This window comes from Chelonia mydas, chromosome 11 (assembly GCF_015237465.2).
Source record: "Chelonia mydas isolate rCheMyd1 chromosome 11, rCheMyd1.pri.v2, whole genome shotgun sequence".
NCBI lineage: Eukaryota > Metazoa > Chordata > Testudines > Cheloniidae > Chelonia > Chelonia mydas.
The window spans coordinates 13,715,214-13,733,610 of NC_051251.2; the positions used below are offsets into that span (position 1 = coordinate 13,715,214).

At 43.6% G+C, this 18,397-nt stretch overlaps 1 protein-coding gene across 3 annotated transcripts in view; it reads right to left on the reverse strand.

Moving 5' to 3' along the window:
* CFAP221 (cilia and flagella associated protein 221) overlaps nt 1-18,397 on the reverse strand; it is a 35,913-nt gene that overhangs the window by 1,685 nt on the left and 15,831 nt on the right. For all 3 annotated transcript variants that reach the window (XM_043524985.1, XM_043524984.1, XM_007057049.4), the window contains 13 exons: nt 16,042-16,129; nt 14,348-14,437; nt 13,253-13,348; nt 12,110-12,206; nt 10,114-10,250; nt 7,417-7,497; nt 5,954-6,061; nt 5,662-5,838; nt 4,623-4,781; nt 4,072-4,172; nt 2,792-2,884; nt 2,443-2,553; nt 800-865 (listed from right to left, as the gene is read on the reverse strand). In XM_043524985.1, the coding sequence (XP_043380920.1) occupies nt 800-865; nt 2,443-2,553; nt 2,792-2,884; nt 4,072-4,172; nt 4,623-4,781; nt 5,662-5,838; nt 5,954-6,061; nt 7,417-7,497; nt 10,114-10,250; nt 12,110-12,206; nt 13,253-13,348; nt 14,348-14,437; nt 16,042-16,129 (1,404 nt within the window). The remainder of the gene's footprint in view (nt 1-799; nt 866-2,442; nt 2,554-2,791; nt 2,885-4,071; nt 4,173-4,622; nt 4,782-5,661; nt 5,839-5,953; nt 6,062-7,416; nt 7,498-10,113; nt 10,251-12,109; nt 12,207-13,252; nt 13,349-14,347; nt 14,438-16,041; nt 16,130-18,397) is intronic.

Sequence of the window (18,397 nt, forward strand, 5' to 3'; positions counted from 1 at the left end):
CCAGGCTGCAGAGAATGGTGAAAACCCCCAAGGTGCCTGCTAATCTGACCTGGGGGAAAATTGCTTCCCAACTCCCAACCAGTGATCAGTTTGACCTTGAACATGTGAGCAAGACACAGCCTCTGAGAAAGAGGATTCCCTGCTCTGGTCTCCCCATCCAGTATCCCACCTCCTGCTGTGGCCAATCTCTGATGCTTTAGAGGAAGGTGAAAACCAAACCAAACCAAAAAGCCCACCGTCATGTTGGCCTAAGAATAGCAAAATATATTCTCTAGCAGATGTAATCGCTGGTCTACAACTAATGCTAATGGGAGTTTTGTGATCACCTGCAAAGTAATCTCAACAACACAGTCTCCTCTGGCTAGTGCAGAAGTACTCAAAGCTCAATGAACGGAACATTTCTAATGCAATATTCTACTCTGTTCAATAGAGGTTCTTATGCTGTGTTCATGTATTAAACCGTGTGACTAATACCTGTCACATGTCTGTTCTTTCATCTGCTCCCTGGGGGGAGAAGTGTGAGTAGGGAGTGTTTTGTTTTGATTTTTTATAACACACACACATGCACACACAAAACTGTTTGTTAGAGAAAGCCAGGTCAAAGAAATGTGCCCTGCACTTAGAGTGAAAAGTGGTGAGGGTTGTGATGGTCTTTGGTTCCTATGGGAGTTCATTCTAAAGCCGTGGGCCAGTCTGTCTCCTGATCCAAGATGTGTTTAAAGTAGGGTGGCTGGTTTTTTTAGCTTTGTAGAAAACAGAATTTTAAAAGACTGAATCTTACAGTCACACATCTTCTTACCCAGAAACAGGAGCCGAGGTATCCACCGTGTTGCTGGAATCAAGTTTAACATCCAGGGCTGTATCGCTAGGAGAAAAAGGCCATTTTTTATTCACACTAACTATTCCAGATCCTCATGTTCTAAGCCACACAGTGAGAGGAAATAGAGAAAGCAGTACATATAAGTAAACCCAGGTGTTTATGTACTATAAATTACCAGCAATTGACACTACAGAGATTACAGTAATTACAGTCACCATAATGCTTGGCATTTATATAATGCTTTATGGATGATACGCTGCGTCCAGGGTTTGGAAACTCAATTCCTTTTCAAATTCATGGGAATTAGGGGACTTTGAAAATCACAGCCTGCAAATTCAAATCTCTGGATTAGTTGATCTCTCAACCGCTTTGTGAGGGAGGCAGGTAAACGTTATTATCCCCATTTTACAGATAGCAAAACTGAAGCACGGAGAGATGAAGCAATTGGCCTAAAGTCACAGTGAGTCAGTGACAGAGGCAGGGTTAGAACACAGGACCACCTCATACCTAATCTTGCATTCATTTTGCCAGATCACATTGCCTCTGGCTCAAACCCCCCTACCTCCAGAATACCATGCTCACCATCATATTTTACCACCTTCCCTGCCCTCTTCAGCCCCCCTCACATTCTTCTACAGCTCCCCACAAGTGTGGTTACCCTCACTTATCTCCCCACAGAGTTGCTATCTAATACATATTGAAGCCCAGACAATAGAGTTAGCCGTACTTCTCCCCCATCACCTAATTTACAAAACCCCTGTCCATTCCCCAGAGCACTCCCCATCCCCCAGCTGGCCAGCCTGGCTCTCCAGAATCCCTGTGCTGAGCTGTGGATGCAATGCAGTGTAGCAGTGATACAATGTCAGTCTAGCAGTATTGGAGAATGGAAGTCACCGGCAGAACTTGACTGGTCCCTTTGCTTTTCCTTGCAGAGACCAGATTATACCAAAAAAGGGGAATAGCTCTTTGTGTTTATAAATGTGACATTTGAAAAGCAGCTTGTGTGTGAGATGCCATGGGAATGACTATGTGTGGGAAGCCGTGATTCTTTCGCCAGGGAAGTCTAAAACAAACATCACCATCCCAAGGGAAATTTCAAAGGACTCATTTCCTCTGCCAGTGTCAGTAAATATCTGACCAAAAAAAAAGTTATAGAAAATTCACCTGGCCCAAGAAGAATGAGTGTGTTTTATTCTGGAGACAGGTTTCAGAGTGGTAGCTGTGTTAGTCTGTATCAGCAAAAAGAACAAGGAGTACTTGTGGCACCTTAGAGACTAACAAATTCATGTTCTCTGTGTATATATATCCTCCTACTGTATTTTCCACTCCAAGCATCTGATGAAGTGGGTTTTAGACCACGAAAGCTTATGCCCAAATAAATTTGTTAGTCTCTAATGTGCCACAAGTACTCCTCATTCTTTTTATTTCGGAGACTAAATTCAAATCTTAAAGCGTGAAACAAAGGGACTCAGTCCCGTGCCAAGTGCACGATCTGAACGTCATCTTAATGGTGGCACTGCTACGGGACTTCAGCAATGAGCTTGTACATAAACCTAAACAAGAGAAGTGCCTCAAATTCGTTGCCAAGCATCTTCCCTATATTTAAATTGATACAGATTTACCTTCCATCCTTCAGTGGTTTACTTTTGGCTTCTTCCCCTGATTCAATCTGCGGAAATTCAGCTTTCAGCATATCCGGAGTAAGAACCACTTTTAACTCAGCTTCAGCCTCACTGAAAATGAATAAGTTAAAAAACCACTTAGTTTTTACCTATTATTATTTTTTACCTGTCCTATATTTTTTAGCCTGGGAGAACAAAAGGATGCTTTATGCAAGAAGAACCATCTGTACTTCTTTGTCGCTCTGTGAGTGTTTTTATACACATGCTATATGTACACACACATACACACACACAGGTGCTAAAAACTCAGCGCAAATTATATTAAATAAATTATAGAGAGGAAACTTACTAGCCGGTTATATTTTCCTTGTCTCTCTTGGGTAAGTCATCCAGCATTGGTGGTACGTCCCTTGGAAGCATATCTAAATTGTAGGGATCACTACTGTGGAAATGACATAATCATATGTTTGAGATGGGAAGGGAAGGGTAATGGCACATGATAAATATGTTCTGGGGACCTTCACATTGTAAATATTCTGGAAAATCCAGATACTTTGGAAAGCAAATACATCAGCTAGCTACAGACACATGAGTCAGCAAAGCACATTTTTGTTCTTTAAAGGTTAGATACAAAATTGGTACAGTTAGGCACCTGAATACATATTTAGGCACCTAAATAAGTAGCTTGATTTTCAAAGCAGCTGCAGCTCCCATTAACCACAATGGCAGCTATGAGTGCTCAGCACCTCTGAAAGTCAGGCCATCTATTTAAGTGCCTGAACATCAGCTTAGATACCTAACATTAGGCACCCGGGTTTTGAAATGGTCATAGTTAGGTTTTCATTCAGCTATGAGTGTGTCACAGTGCTAATGCAGATAGCTGTAGTAGGTACTAAGTCTTCAATTTAGCAAAGCACTGAAGCATGGGCTGATTTTAAGCAGGTATTTACATTTCATTGGATTCAAGGGGACTTAAGTACCTGCTTATAGTTAAGTACATGATTGAAAGACTCCCATTGACTTCAATGGGCTTTTGGTCCAGGCCCTGCTGAACAGGGATGGATTTAAGTATGTTCTGAATTGGGGTCTAAGTGCTATGATCCAAGTGGATTAGCATCTCCTTCTTCCCCTCTGCTGAGCTAGAACTATGGGAGCAGGGTGAGTAAAGAAGCAAAGCTGCTGTGACCCACAGTGGCAGTGGGGAGGGGAGGGAAGGGAGAGAGATGCTGCAATCAGATGCCTGTGTCTTAGATGTCACGTGTCCTGCTGACACCCTCACACATGCAGGGTATGCAGAGCTGAGTTGCTAGTACCTCCCCCTGGTGCCTGGGGCTGAAGTGGGAAACAGTCTTAGTCCATAAGGTCGGCTCTTATTAGACTGAAATGCCACTTACAAGGCTAGATTCTGCCCCCCCTTACTCACACTGAGCCTGATCCACTGCCCATTGCAGTCAATGTGAGTCTTTCCACTGGCTTCAATGAACTGGGCCCAGTGAGTAGTAATTTACTCTGTACATAGTCCCCTTTGTTTCAATGGGACAATGTGTGGCATTAGTTACTGGTAGATATGAGTAAGGGTGGCAGAATCTCGCCCGGATGAAGGTGTTTGATGTTCAAACTCTTTCTTACCAATGATGCATCACTGTGCTTGCCAGAGTGGGAGCATTAGACAAGGCTGAATAAACCACCGACGGGAATCGTCTCCAGTACGTTACTCCTCGAATGACTTCCTGAAACAACAACAGTCCCAGTGACCATGCCTGTAAAATGCAATCAGTAAAGAGAGGAAGGGTGGAAGAAATATGTGCAGGAGGGAATGCCTTGCTTTGCTTGGTTAAAGCCTGTGTTTACTGAGCCTCAGTTCTCTTCATCTGAAAAGTTATTGGCTCCAGTGCAGGGCCCTGGAGATGCAGTGTGGGGGTTAAAAGAGGGAAATCGTGAGGAGATCCTTAGGGCTGCTGCAGAAAGGACATGGAGAAGCCCTAGGGAGGAACAAGCTTCAAGCAATGAACAATCACATTTACCCATAAATACTAATAATCAGCTGCATATGTCATTAATAGCTCAACACATCTTCCATTTGGGATAACTGTTTATGTTCTATTTGAGTCTACAAGGCAAATTCTCTGCTGACTTGCATGTTTTGCAACTAATATTTCAACTGACACCAAAAGCTGTACCTTGTGATGCAGAAATTTCTTTTGTGTAATTGGAATGCTGGATCCTATGGGATATTCTTTGGTGAATCTATATTTTGGATGTGGGCAAAGATGATACTCAATGTTTGTTTCTGAATAGTCCAAAGGCTGCATAAAGACATACAATCCTGGAGTGGGGTTCTGAAAACAAACACAAAGAAGAGATTTAAAAAAAATAATTCTGAGCCCTTTGAACAAATCTGTCACTGAAAAATTCAGTTCTTGTCGTTAATTAGAAAAGGATTCCCAGCTCAAACTCCACCACCTAGACCCCACTTTGTCTCTTTAGTTCAGCTCAACACCTGATCTCTCCTTCCTCCCCTCTACCCCAGGTCTAAGTCAGTCCTATGATCCCCTATGGAACACGGCTAGCAACAGACACTACCTGGGACCACTTCTGGCCCATTGGTTTCAATGGGAGTTAGGCACTTTTAAAAATCCCACTAGGCATCTAGCAGTGTCTTTAGGCACCTAAATACCTTTGAAAACCCACCTATGATCATGGGCACTATAGAACACGCTAAGATAGATGGATACATAGAACCCAAGGAGCATTCCTCCTCCAACCCTTTCTCATTCTGCCTAAAGACCATGCAGAACTGCAGACCCTGAGTGCAAGAGAACTGTGCCAACCCTATCCCACGTGAGGAGGTACATGATGCCACATAAGGGTTGGAGATGAGGCAAAACTATGGCCCTCCTCTGTGCTGACCTGCAGATGAGGTGGGGTCCCAGGGACTGGCTGCAGCCCCCATAGATTGTGGTAGTGGCTATGTGCTGGGGAGCTCTGGATGTCATTCAGCACTTACCTGTTGCTCCCCCTGGAGGTGTGGGAGTGTGGCTCTGGCCTCTGCACAGCAGGGCTGTGCCTTACAGCACCATCTAGCCCTGTGGCACACAGTTTTTATATATAAACCTAAGGAAGGTAATTGTCTTCCAGTTCCTTACCAACCCTGTAATGGAGCAAACGTACATTTCCCTTAGCTCCTTGGAGGTTTTACTAGAGCCAAGTTTTACTTACAAATATGCGAAGTGGGTGACTGTCTGGAGGCTGGAGTAATGCTTTGGGAGCTGCCAGGTTTAAAAGGCTCGTGGTCTTTTCCTCGGATTTCTCTCCCGGGTGTTTGTGTAGACCCTCTGGTGGAGAGGGAGGACTGAGCTGTGGCTTTGGAGAAGTTACTATTGAGATCAACTCATCCTGGAATAATTCAGAAGACAAATGTTTTCAGGGTGCAGAGGGAGTTTTGGTGTAAAATATTGTAACAAAATGCTATGCAGTGAAACCAAATAATGGATTTTGGTTGTCTTGTTACCTTGGCTCCCTGCTTTAGTGGTCGGGAAAGTTTTTGAGGTTTATAACTTGTTGATGCATAGTGTGTACAAAATGGCTGGTACCCCATAATGCTCAAGTGCTGAGGAACCTAGGTACAAATGAAGATGATTTATTGCAACACATGCGTATGGAGGTCAGTGTGTTCTAACCTTCCAGCTCTAACATGGACACTTCACATGGTCTCTTGCTGTAACAGATGTTTGGACCATCATTTGGTGACAGTGACATATGACGAAAACTATGAGCAAAAATGCTTAAGCCCTGTAAAGTCAAATGAATTTGTGAAGGGATGTTTTCACTCTAGATGTTTTCTATAAAGGATCATGTGTGAAGTAATAATTTCTTGCACAAACAAGATTGATGGGCTGGCAGAAAGCTGTGTTTGCGTAATACACCTAACACTGATATGTGAAAATAAAATGGAACAGCAGCAAAGGTACAAACAGGAACAAAAATTAAGAGCTCCTTTAAGCAATGTTGTTTCTATGCTTGTTGTAATCAACAAAACAAAGACTTGGCCAAATTCAGCACTGATTTAAGCCCAGTGGAATCTCCTGACTTTAGGGGGTGATAGAATTTAGCCTTTTTCATTTTCTAAATTGTGAGGGAGGAGGGTTTAGAGGTAAGAAGGTAAAAAATAGGTTCTGGATTCACAAAGCTTGAGAACAATAAAGATATAGCTGAAGATCGAGACACTAGTCTGTATTTACTAACCAAATTGGTGGAATACACAGCACCTAGAAAAAAAATCATGTCTTCCCTTTTTTGTAACTTTTATCAGGGGAATCTGGTATTTGCTTTGGGGCCAGATCCTGCACTCCTTGCGTGCTCAATTCTTGAATTCAATGAGAAATGTGCGAGAAATGTGAGATCAGGCCCCTTGAATCAAAAGACTAGTAAGACCAAGTTATATAGTTTCTCAGAGGCTGTCTTCAGTCTCATGATTTAAGTAGCTGAGAGAGGAGGAGAGCAGAGCACTGGAGACACCATCCACTGGGGACACAGAATCTCATGGCTATGATGTGGTCTTCATCAACTTGGTGAGAACATAGACTGACACTCAACATGGAGAGTCTGAACCTGCAGACTATGTCACTAGCCCTTACCCATGCAAGTAGTCCTATTTAAGAAATCATAGCAGTTGTATCAGTAGAAAGTCTGTCTGAGGTGCAATGGCTCAAAGAGGTCACACACTGGGGCGGTGCGCCTCTGCACTGCCCCCTACTGCTGACTCTCCATTAATACCGCAAATGAGCCCACACATTTAGGGAGCTAACAAAAGATAAATCCCACAGTCCTTACTTGGGCAAAACTCCCATTGACCTGAATGACAGGGACTACTGGTTCATACACAAAATGCGGCACTGTATTTCTTATGTCACACTAACCCTAATGAAAGAAAGCAGTATGACACAGGTGAGTGACTAAGCTGTATTGTCTCACCTTTAAGTCGTAGAACGGGTGAATGTGCTTGACTTTCATGTCTAAAGACTTGACAGGAACTGGACCAAGACCATCGGGAGCCTGAAACAATACAGTATTTTAAGACACAACAATATACTGGGCATTTTCTTTTTCAGCTGAAATAAGTCATCAAAACAGCCAGCTGGAAAAATGGGGAAAGAATTTTGGAAACATTTTATCAGCATTTTCTTCTTGTCTTTTTCGGTTGTTGAAATTTCAGTGACATTTTTTCTCCCTGAAAAAATCAAATTTCAATCTGCTCCAGCCATCGCTGCATTATTATGAACATGAGGACGATAAAGGGCAGTTAATAAAATGTAACGCTTCATTTTTTTCACTATTTTGACAGTACTTTTAATAAACCTATTGTCTGAATTAACAGTATTTGGTGTTTTGTTTTTGTCATATAGCCACCATGGTACACAAGGAATTTCACAGGTGAATTCTCTGAGTTTATATCTGCACTGCTGTTGGAGTCCTCATGGATTATGGTTTGTTAGCATTTCAATGTACAACGGTCATCAGCTCAGATGGGCGTTTAGATGTTCTCCTGGAAGTTAAAGACCCTTTGGGCTTTAACCCAGAAGCCTAGGGAAAGCTGTAAAAGGTCTGGCCATATGCATGATTATGTCTTTGTGTGTTGTCTGACTACATCATGCATAAGGCTACGTTTATGTCACCGAGGTCATGGAAGACACAGAATCCGTGACTTCCAGAGACTTCCAAGACATTCTCTGCTTCAGCCCAAGGAGCTGCGGGACTCTGGAGCTGGCAGCCAACGGGGCCCTGGCAGGGTTCCAGCGACAGGTGACAGACTCCTGAGGGGGCCCTCCTCAAGGTTCCAGCGATGGGAGACAGCCTCATGCGGGGAGAGGGCACCTCAGGCGAGCGGCTGGGGGTGTCCCGTTTTCTCTTTGAGAAATATGGTCACCCTGCAGCTCCCAGCCACCACTGTGGTAGGGGAAACCATGGAACCGCAGCAGCAAAAGTCACAGACAGGTCACAGCTTCTGTGAATGTTTGTTTATTGCACGTGACCTGTCCGTGACTTTTACTAAAAATAACCATGACACAATCTTAGCCTTAATCATGCTTTTAGTCCTTTAGCACAGACATTTGTAAGACAACTATCACTGTCGCATTTAAATAAGAGGAGACTGTGTTTGCAAATGGACAGAGCACTTGACACAGGCTCAGGAGATGTGGATTCTATTCCTGGCTCTGCCACTGGCCTGTTGGATGACTTTGGGCAAGTCACTTCGACTCTCAGTCCCCGCATCTGTAAAATTGGGATAAATATACTAACCTCCTCTGTTAAGTGCTTTGAGATCTACTCATGAAGAGGGCTATATAAGAGCAGGGTATTGTCATTAATAAGTATCCTGTTAGATGGTCTCACCACTTCTTTGACTCTTTGTACATGGAGGTTAACCTATATCAATGTCAGAGCTAGTCTGTTTCTTCATGTGATATTGTTGGGTATCTCTTATCCCATGCACCCTGCAAGATCAATCTCTCCCCTGGAGGAATCCTGCCAGTTGTGTGCAAGAGGACTCCATTTGTGTGATTTTTCATCTGCATCTGTGTCTCTACAGCAATTCAAAATAAAGGGCACATCTTCAACTACTCTTGAAATGGAAAAAAGGTTCCAAGCCCAACTCTGCCCTCACTTATAAAGTTGCAACTCCCAGTGAGGTTAATGGGATCTTTACAGCAATCTTTAAAGAATCGTACACAGTGAAACCTGTCTTAAGGGACCCTGCAAGTGATGAACAAAACCAGGTGATTAACAGAAGTTGCACATGGTCTAAAACCTCTGGTTTATATACAAACAGTGTGTAAATCCATACAATGATTGTGTATTGCAAGGAGCTCCAGACCTGTTGAACCATACAGTCAGTTTTCAGATACAAACATATGATCTTAGAACAGAGTTCTCTAAAGATTATTGGCCTTTCAAGATCTCTTCCTGTTTGAGGACAAATACTAATATGAGAAAGGGAAATGACCTTTTGGTTGGTCAGAATGGTTAATGCACTGACTCTCTTTTATAATATGCAGTGTGGGAATTCATTCTTTATAGGAAACAAGAGTATAAGGTGTGTTACTAAGTGATACCAACATTTGGGGGTATTTTTAGTAGCCTTACAGCCACTTATCTCATTCTGACTCTGCACTGTCCTGTGCTGGGCATTGCTCAGAGTTAGGAGATTGTACAGAGTGCATATTTTAATGTAAACTTTAAAAATGTTGAGGAAAATTATTGGGCAATAATAGTCTTTAACCAGCTGACTGGGGCAGGGACCTTGCCTTCATATGCATGTAAATTCCTATGTACATTTATGGTATTATAGAAAGAGCCTGGTATTTGGTGTAACAGAACTAATAGAATGGTGTTTATACTTCCAGGGCCAGATCCTCAACTGGTGTACACTGTCATAGCTCCATCAACATCAATGGAGCTTCAACTGCAGCAGCTGAAAATCTGGATCCAACCTTTCAGGCTAAATTCTCATTCACACTAATGCCATTTTACCTGACTCTGGATATTATATTTATACCCACTTTAAGGCCCCTTTACACTTCCAGAGTGCGGTAAAGTGGCCTTAGTGTAAATGAGAATCAGACCCTCCGTTTTTAGTAATTGATTTGTTGCCACTGTAATCAAGGAACCTACCAGTTCATCAGACCACTGAGGTGGATGATAGGTTGGGAATTTGAAAGGTAATATGCGATCTACAGACAAGTTGAAAGCAACGCTCTTCTGCTCGTCACCCAAAGCTGTTGAGCTGATGATTTTCAAACTGCTGTTTTCTGCCACGTGGAGAGAAAGAATCAAGATCTTGTAATAAATGTTAAGATATTCCCTCAAAAATAAAATCAAACCACAACACAGACTTTTAACTTCTTCCTAAGTCAGGATTTGCCCAGCCATTTTGATATAAATAGTAAGGTATTATTTCACAGGGGCTCTAGATGCCACATTTAAGAATAGACTTGGAAGCATTTGATTTTTATTGGTAAATGTTGGAAAACATCAATTTCACCGGACAAATACAATCTGAAAAAAAATATTTCCATCAATAATATTCTAAAATTTACAGATAGGAGGAAGAAAAATGCTGCTTGAGAACATATTAGCTTGATTTAAGGATATTTACTTTGTATATTTTGATCTGTGATGTTGACAATTTGTATTTTAACATTTATAAAACATTAACTTTTGAATCTGTGTCTACTGTCATTAAATAGTTAATGTCTGTCTCCCCCATTGTCTGATTCACCTCCATTATTTCGCACAACTGTGAAAATTAAAATTGATAAAAATAAGAGATGAATAATAAACATTGACATTATCCATGAAAATGATAAAATAATAAAAATCCAACTCTGCCACGCCCATGTAAGAGGAGGCAGGCACAGTACTGGGATTGCTGGGTGAATTCAACGACAAGCCATTCCCAACCCGCTCTTCTCTAGCAGTAGTATTTTTGCCCACTTGTTTCCCTTCTCTGCAAAGATGGTCTGGTCTGTTTGTTTCTGCTCATGCTGCAGGGCATATATTTAACTCCTCAGATGTACCTAAGCATCCTTTGCACCCACTGCCACAGCATCTCATCTTTAAAGCATCAATGAAATTACTGTGATGGGTTTTGGGGCACTGGAATTGCCCACTGCAGAAAAAAAGAACTTCCTTTGGGAAAGGAAACGACATGGACAAGGGACAAGGTGGTTGCCAAACAGGGTGGGTAAGCAAGAAGGAGAGAGCGGTGAAGGAAGAGACTAAAATTCTATCATCACTTAGGACAGCAATGCACTCCAGGGCTGGCCTTGTCTTGGATAGCTCAATGGTTTATCAAAGGCTTATTTCATTTCCCCATTGTTATAAAATGAGTAGCGTTTCTGCACTACCACTTCCATTTCACTATGAGGAAATGATCCACTGCTGTTCTCTGCTTATCCAGAGCCAAGACCGATGTCACATAATTACTGGCAAGCATCTGTTCAGAAACAGTGACAGGAAACAACAGGAGCAACACAAGATGGATGGCTTTGCATTTTCTGGTTCCCCTCCTGTTTTACTGCACCAAGTTCAAGCATCCTGTCCTTATCACCTTCAAGATCCGTTCTCAACTCTGTCCCTCCCTTTTTGTCCTCGCTCACCTCTTATCATGTTGCCTCCTGTCTCTACTGCTCCACCAATTATACCAGCCTTGTCCACCTATTTGCCTGCTTCTCAGGCAAATATCTCCACACCTAGCACCCTATCCCTTATGCATGGAACACCTTCACTGAGCTGATCCCTACAGTCAACGCTGTCTCCCCTTTCAAGTCCCTCTTCAAGACCCGTTCCTTACTTGATGCCTAAAAATAATTGCCCAGCTAATAATAGATAAGCTTTGAGGCTCTCAGGGATCATTAAGGTGTTTTTTAATGCCTGTAAATAATGTGTATCAAAATCATACATATTTCGACTATACCCATTTCCAATTCCTGTTACAAGATACTTATCCTTTTTGATTGCAAGCTCTTGGGAAGGACTGTCTTTGTGTGTGTATATGTGTGTGTGTGTGTGTGTGCGTGTGCTATACCTAACACATTGTGGGTGTTATTGGAATAACCGCAACAAATTGAGATGAGCTAAAATGCAAATATCTTGTCCTACACTTTACCTGATACAGAGCTTTCTTCATCGCTTTGCCCTTTGATGTCTCTCTCTAGTCCACGAAACAAAAGTAATACACGATTTAGCCGCCACTGAATCAGGACCTAGGATAATTATTTAAAGTTTTCCAGTCAATATTAAGTTGAATACTCTACAATTTACATTTATATTGACATCCAGTAGTGACAGCTTTATTTATTCCTCACGGGTCACTTGGTCTTCAGTTGAAAGGAGTTTTTTGATATATTGCATAATTTTTGTCCTGGGGTATTTTTGTGTGTTTGTTTTTTGGGAAGTGTGGCAAGATGCATGTCCTAGCTGCATTTATTTTGACGAAAGACCAGCTAACTGTGACATTACATCTATAAAATAGAAGACTTAACAGGTGGCTGTACTGTCAATTTAAATACAGATTGTAAATATAAACCTCCATCCTGTAACAGGATCCATGTGAAGGCCCATGAGGATCCTGTTGCAGGACAGGACCATGGATGTGCTATTGCCCCTGTCGAGCAATGAAGTCTTAACATGCACCTGTGTGCACTTTACACAGCATTATGAAGTGGCAGTACAGAGTCATAGATTTTAGCGACAGAAGAGTCCATTTGAGCTCCTGTATAACACACACCATGGATTTCACCCAGTTACCCACGCATTGAGCCTAATAACTCGTGCTTCACTAAAGCATATATTCCAGCGAGGTGTCCAATCTTGAGCTGAAGACATCATGAGAATGAGAATTTACACTGGCCATTGCATTTGGATTTATGGGAAATGAATGGTAGAACTGCAGGTTAATATTGAAATCCAAACAGATAACTTTTCATTGATCTGATTTTTAGTTTCACAAAAACATTTTTCTTCACATTTGGTTTTGCAAAAGTTATCGGTTTGTTTGTTTACAAATTCTACATTTGGAGCCTTTAACATTTTATCTCTGTTTAACATTGATTTATTCTAATAGGGGCTTATGGATTTTTTTATTAAACCCTTTGTTTTCTGGAAAGGCTGTGGCACATTTATGTCAAAGAGTGAAACCAATGGGCTAGCTGTCTAGGTTCCTTGAAGATGGCAAACTGAATCGGTGTGGTTTTGTGTGTGTTTCCCAAGACATGTTGCTATTACACTGCATTTTGGTTGTTTACGTTACCCGGCGAGCTGCTTGTTGAAACCGTCTTAGAATCCCGTGTCTGTTGGCCCAAGGGTCGTTAAGGAGGAGGTCAAACTTGGGCTGGACACTTGGACACTGCACCGCAGACAGAAAGTGAAAATGTAGGTTATAATTGTTTGTTTTAATTAGGAAGTGGAGGAATATTTAGCAGTCATTCCATGGACTGAACCCATACAATATTTTCTAGCATTGAGGTTATACAATGTAAATACGTCCAGCCAAGTAATAAACTAATTCTGCTCCTAGGCCATATCAGACTCTCAGTTTTTAAATTGAAATTCTCATTAATGGGTTCATTGGGAAGCTATTGTTAAATATTCAGAGACACAATAAACTCTCCTGTTGTGCTAGTGTAAACCTGGAGTAACTCCACTGAAGTAAGGCAGGAACACTACATAAATGTAACCAATGAGTGGTAGAATAGGGGTGAAAATAACAGGTCAGATCCTGATCTCCTTGATACCTGTGTAAATCTAAACTAACATAATTTATCTTATGGATGTTAGGGCCAAAACCTGGTCTCATTGAAATCAATGACAAAACGCCTTTTCAGTTCAGGGCAAGCTGGTTTGGCTCTTACTCCAGATTTAAACGGGTGAAACAGAGATCAGAATTTGGCCTGATATCCTATTGTAGATCCTACAAGAGTATAGATACAGATACCCAAGGGAAATGACATTGGCTGAATAAATTCACCATAGGGCAAAACATTTAAAGAAAAGAGTGTGATCAACCAGAAATCCTATAGATCCAATGGTAGTGAGCAAATTGCTCCTAGGAGAACCTTCATAAATAAGCAACCTGCAACTCAGATTGGGCCTACATGTCATCCTTTACAGCAACAGCAGTATATGAATTACAGCACTTGCATCGGCCTGCATATTTGTGCATTCAGTGCTTCCCATACTGTGCTGTCCTATGTATACAGTGAACAGCTGGTCCTAACATTCTAAAAGTAGCACTGAAAATGAAACACAAATATAAACATTTTGGAGCTCTCAAATTAATAGGAAAAGCAAATAATGCAGAATAGCTAGGTATGTGGTATTAGCATAATAGCCCATGTGGACGTACCTGTTCAACAGACCGGATAAAACGTCTGAAAGCAACTTCCACTTTATTTCTTTGAAACTCTCTCTCCATAATGGGATCTCCCCTTTCGATCTGGTTTGCCATCAGTAAGAAGGTCCACATTAGTGCAATTTATTCAGTATGTTCTTTCGTCACTTATAGTTAATTACAACTGTAACATTCCCCAACTAAACTGGTAGACAAAATGCAGACTTCATACATTTCAGGGCGATGATGATCACTGCACTTTAGAAAGTCAAACAAAGTAACGTTCTGACTATCAAGTCCCGCTTCTGTAGCCACTATGTCACTCGAACATCCACTGAATTCAATGAGTGTAACTGCCTGGGAGGACAGGTCCTATTTCAGGATTAGGGTTGGGGTCTGCAGACCCCCAGCATGGTCAGGCATCAAGGAAGTGAGTTGGACCTACTGCCTTCTCCCATGGCCCAATAAGAACAAAGGACCTGCTTTTCTGTGCAGCAGAGACCAGCTGCTAGATGGGCTACAAAACCAACACAGCAACAACTTCCAACCCTCAGCAGCATTGGGCCAGGGAGCTCCTTCATTGTCCTTCTGCATATTGGCTGCAGTTTCCCCACCTTCTGTAACCTCCCACTCTGCATTTCATCTGCCAGTGCTTTTAACGGTACTCTTCCTATATAAACCTTTCGCATCACTGTTCAATTTGTAGTTTGTGCTGACATCACTTAACTGCACCATGCTGTAAAAGCCATTGATGCTATTGGACTGAACATTGATTTGTGCCTTTTAATTAACGGTGCCACTTTTTGCCGGGCTTCTGAAGTTTGACTTTTCCATTGCTGCCATTTGGTTACCTTGTTCTGTCTTAAATTCCTCATTGTTGTATGAGTAACTTCCTCTGCCATTTGATTTAATGGTGCCTTTTGAGTTGCTCCTCACTGCCAACTGATGTGACTCTCCCTACCTTGTTTCATTATGCCACCTGGATTTGTCTTCCTGATCCTCATTTCTGCCCTCTCCCTCTCTCACCTGTTCTCTTCCCCCATCCCAATGCCTCTTCCCTACTGTCCCATCTCCTGCACGCTGCTAAATCCTTTACTCCCCTCCATTCCAGGGCCATCTTCTCCTAATCTCATGCTCAACTCTTTCCCTAAATCATCTTAAATAAAACTTTTGAATGTATTAAACAAATACATATAAAAAAAGAGTGAAACCCAAAAGATGAACATGCAGCTAATGAGGCATCGTTATTTTATATTACTGTGTGCCTCATTTTACTTTCTCTTCCTCCTTCGGTTTAATTCACATAATTGTGTCTGACGTTAGGGCATGAGCCTGTAAACACATATAGGAATAATGTAGTCACATGAGACGTCCCATTGATATTCATGTGAATAACATTATTCCCATCTGTGAGTGCTTACAGGGGTGGGCTGAGGGCTCATTGACTGTAAGCTGTTTACAGGCCAAAGGCCAAGTCTTTCATATGTTCTGTGCAGAGCCATGCACATACAAGGCATTATATAAACAGTAATAACAATAATAAGGGGGTAATATGTGAGGGAAATAGCATAACTAACACTGGTATGTATCAACCTATTTAATAAAACCAGCAGCCATCACAAACAGGGTATTAGTTCATTAGCCAGTTTTATTTAGTCCAAAAGTATAAATCTGATTTTAAAAATGCAGAACAAACAGTGAAGGCTAACCTTGTATTGCTCTTCTTCCAGTTGTCGTTCTTTGATAATCTCTCTCTTAAATTTCACAGAAATTGGATCTTTACCTGTATGAACTTGCCTGCATTTATAATAGAGATGAGAAAAATCCTTGATGCAACATGCTGTTTGCTTTATTTAAAAGATAATGGACCTAATAGTCAGTGGTGAGCTGGAGCCGGTTCTCACCGGTTTGTGTGAACCGGTTGTTAAATTTTGAACCAGTTTTAAAACCGGTTGTTAACCTGCTTCTCTGCAGGGGGCGCTGAGGCTTTGATGGGCTCCGTCCGGGAAGTGATGTAATTCCTCCTCCGGCCTCCCCTGCCTCCAGCCACCCCTGCACCCCCTGCCCGCAGCCAGCCGCTGCCGCACCCCTTGCCCTACCTCCAGCCACCCCTGCACCCCCTGCCTGCAGCCAGCCCCCGTCTCCAGCCACCCCCTGCACCCCCTGCCCACAGCCAGCCCTGCCGCCAGCCACCCCTGCACCCCCTGCCTGCAGCCATCCCCTGCCTCCAGCCAGCCACTGCCGCACCCCCTGCCCTGCCCGCAGCTAGCCCCTGTCTCCAGCCACCCCCTGCCCTGCCTGCAGTGAGCCCCTGCCGCACCCCCTGCCCTGCCCACAGCCAGCCCCGCACCCCCTGCCTGCAGCCACCTCGCACCCCCTGCCTGCAGCCAGCCCCCGTCTCCTGCCACCCCCACGCCCCCTGCCCGCAGCAGCCCCTGCCGCACCCCCTGCCTGCAGCAAGCCCGTCTCCAGCCACCCTCGCACCCCCTGCCTGCAGCCAGCCCCTGCTGCACACACCCCCTGCCCTGCCTGCAGCCAGCCCGTCTCCAGCCACCCCCACACCTCCTGCCCTGCCCGCAGCCAGCCCCTGCCACATGCACCCCCTGCCTTGCCCGCAGCCAGCCCCTGCCACATGCACCCCCTGCCCTGCCCTGCCTGCAGCCAGCCCCTGCCCGCAGCCAGCCCCTGCCGCACGATTCCCTGCTCTGTCTCCAGCCCACCCTGCACCCCCTGCCTGCAGCCAGCCCCTGCCGCACCCCTGCCCTGTATCTAGCCAACCCCTGCCACACGCACCCCCTGCCCCTGCCTCCAGCCAGCCCCACACCCCCTTGCCTCCAGCCAACCCTTCACCCTCCTGTCTCCAGCCAGCTCCGCACCCCCTGCCCTGCCCACAGCCAGCCCCGCACCCCCTTGCCTCCAAACAACCCCGCACCCTCCTGTCTCCAGCCAGCTCCGCACCCCCTGCCCTGCCCGCAGCCAGCCCTGCAGCCCCTGCCTCCAGCTAGCCCTGCCCCACGCCCCTGTCTGCAGCTGGCCCCACGTCCACTGGTGCCCTGCAGTTCCCAGGGCAGTAACCCTGCACACCTGCTTCAATGCGGGGGGCAGGGGAGCAGCTGGGACCCATACATGTGCACACCCTAGGGTGACCAGACAGCAAGTGTGAAAAATCAGGACAAGGGTTGGGGGGGTAATAGAAGCCTATATAAGAAAAAGACCCCAAAACCGGGACTGTCCCTATAAAATCGGGACATCTGGTCACCCTAGCACACCCCCAGGGAGTGGCGGGGCCCCACACATATGAAACGGAGCTCATTTCTCATTCAGGCCCATCTTTTTAAAAAAGAACTTTAGGCAGGGTTAACACACATCCGTATTTTCCCGGACAGGTCAGGCTTTTTGGTTCTTAAATCGCCGTCCGGGAGGAATTTTTAAAATTTAAAAATTCCTCCCGGGAAAATACGGACGTATGTAACCCTGTTGGTACAAAAATACATACTGGGGCACATCCCTTAAATCAGAACTTTTTATAGGGAACCGGTTGTTAAGATTTTGGCAGCTCATCACTGCTAATAGTCCTCTTTCTAAGGCTTCTATCCAGCAACTCCTTTGATTTAAATGGGATTACTCATGTGTTTAAAGTTAAGCATATACTTAAATGCTTTGCTGGATTGGTGCCTTACACTTTTTTAAACACAGGTGTAACTCCACTGACTTAATTTAACTCAGTGTGAGCTTGATTCTATACTCACTGAAGTTAATAGCAATGCTCCCATTGACTCTATTGGTGCAGGATGAGGGCAAATGAGAGTGGAATCTGGACCATTTTCAATAGCATTCTTTCTGAATGGCAGTCAAAATAAAATCACTGTGCTTATTGCCCACTACTGCTAACTATTTATCAGATTCCTCTGAGGAAAAAGAATGTGAATAGAATTAAAGCAACCTATTTGTTAAATTAATCTACCATGATCAGAAATGGTGGTTTTAAGCATGAATAAACTTTGCTTGCTTCATTCAGAGAAGTCATATTTCAACAAATCTTACTGCTGTCTGTTATAAAAATGT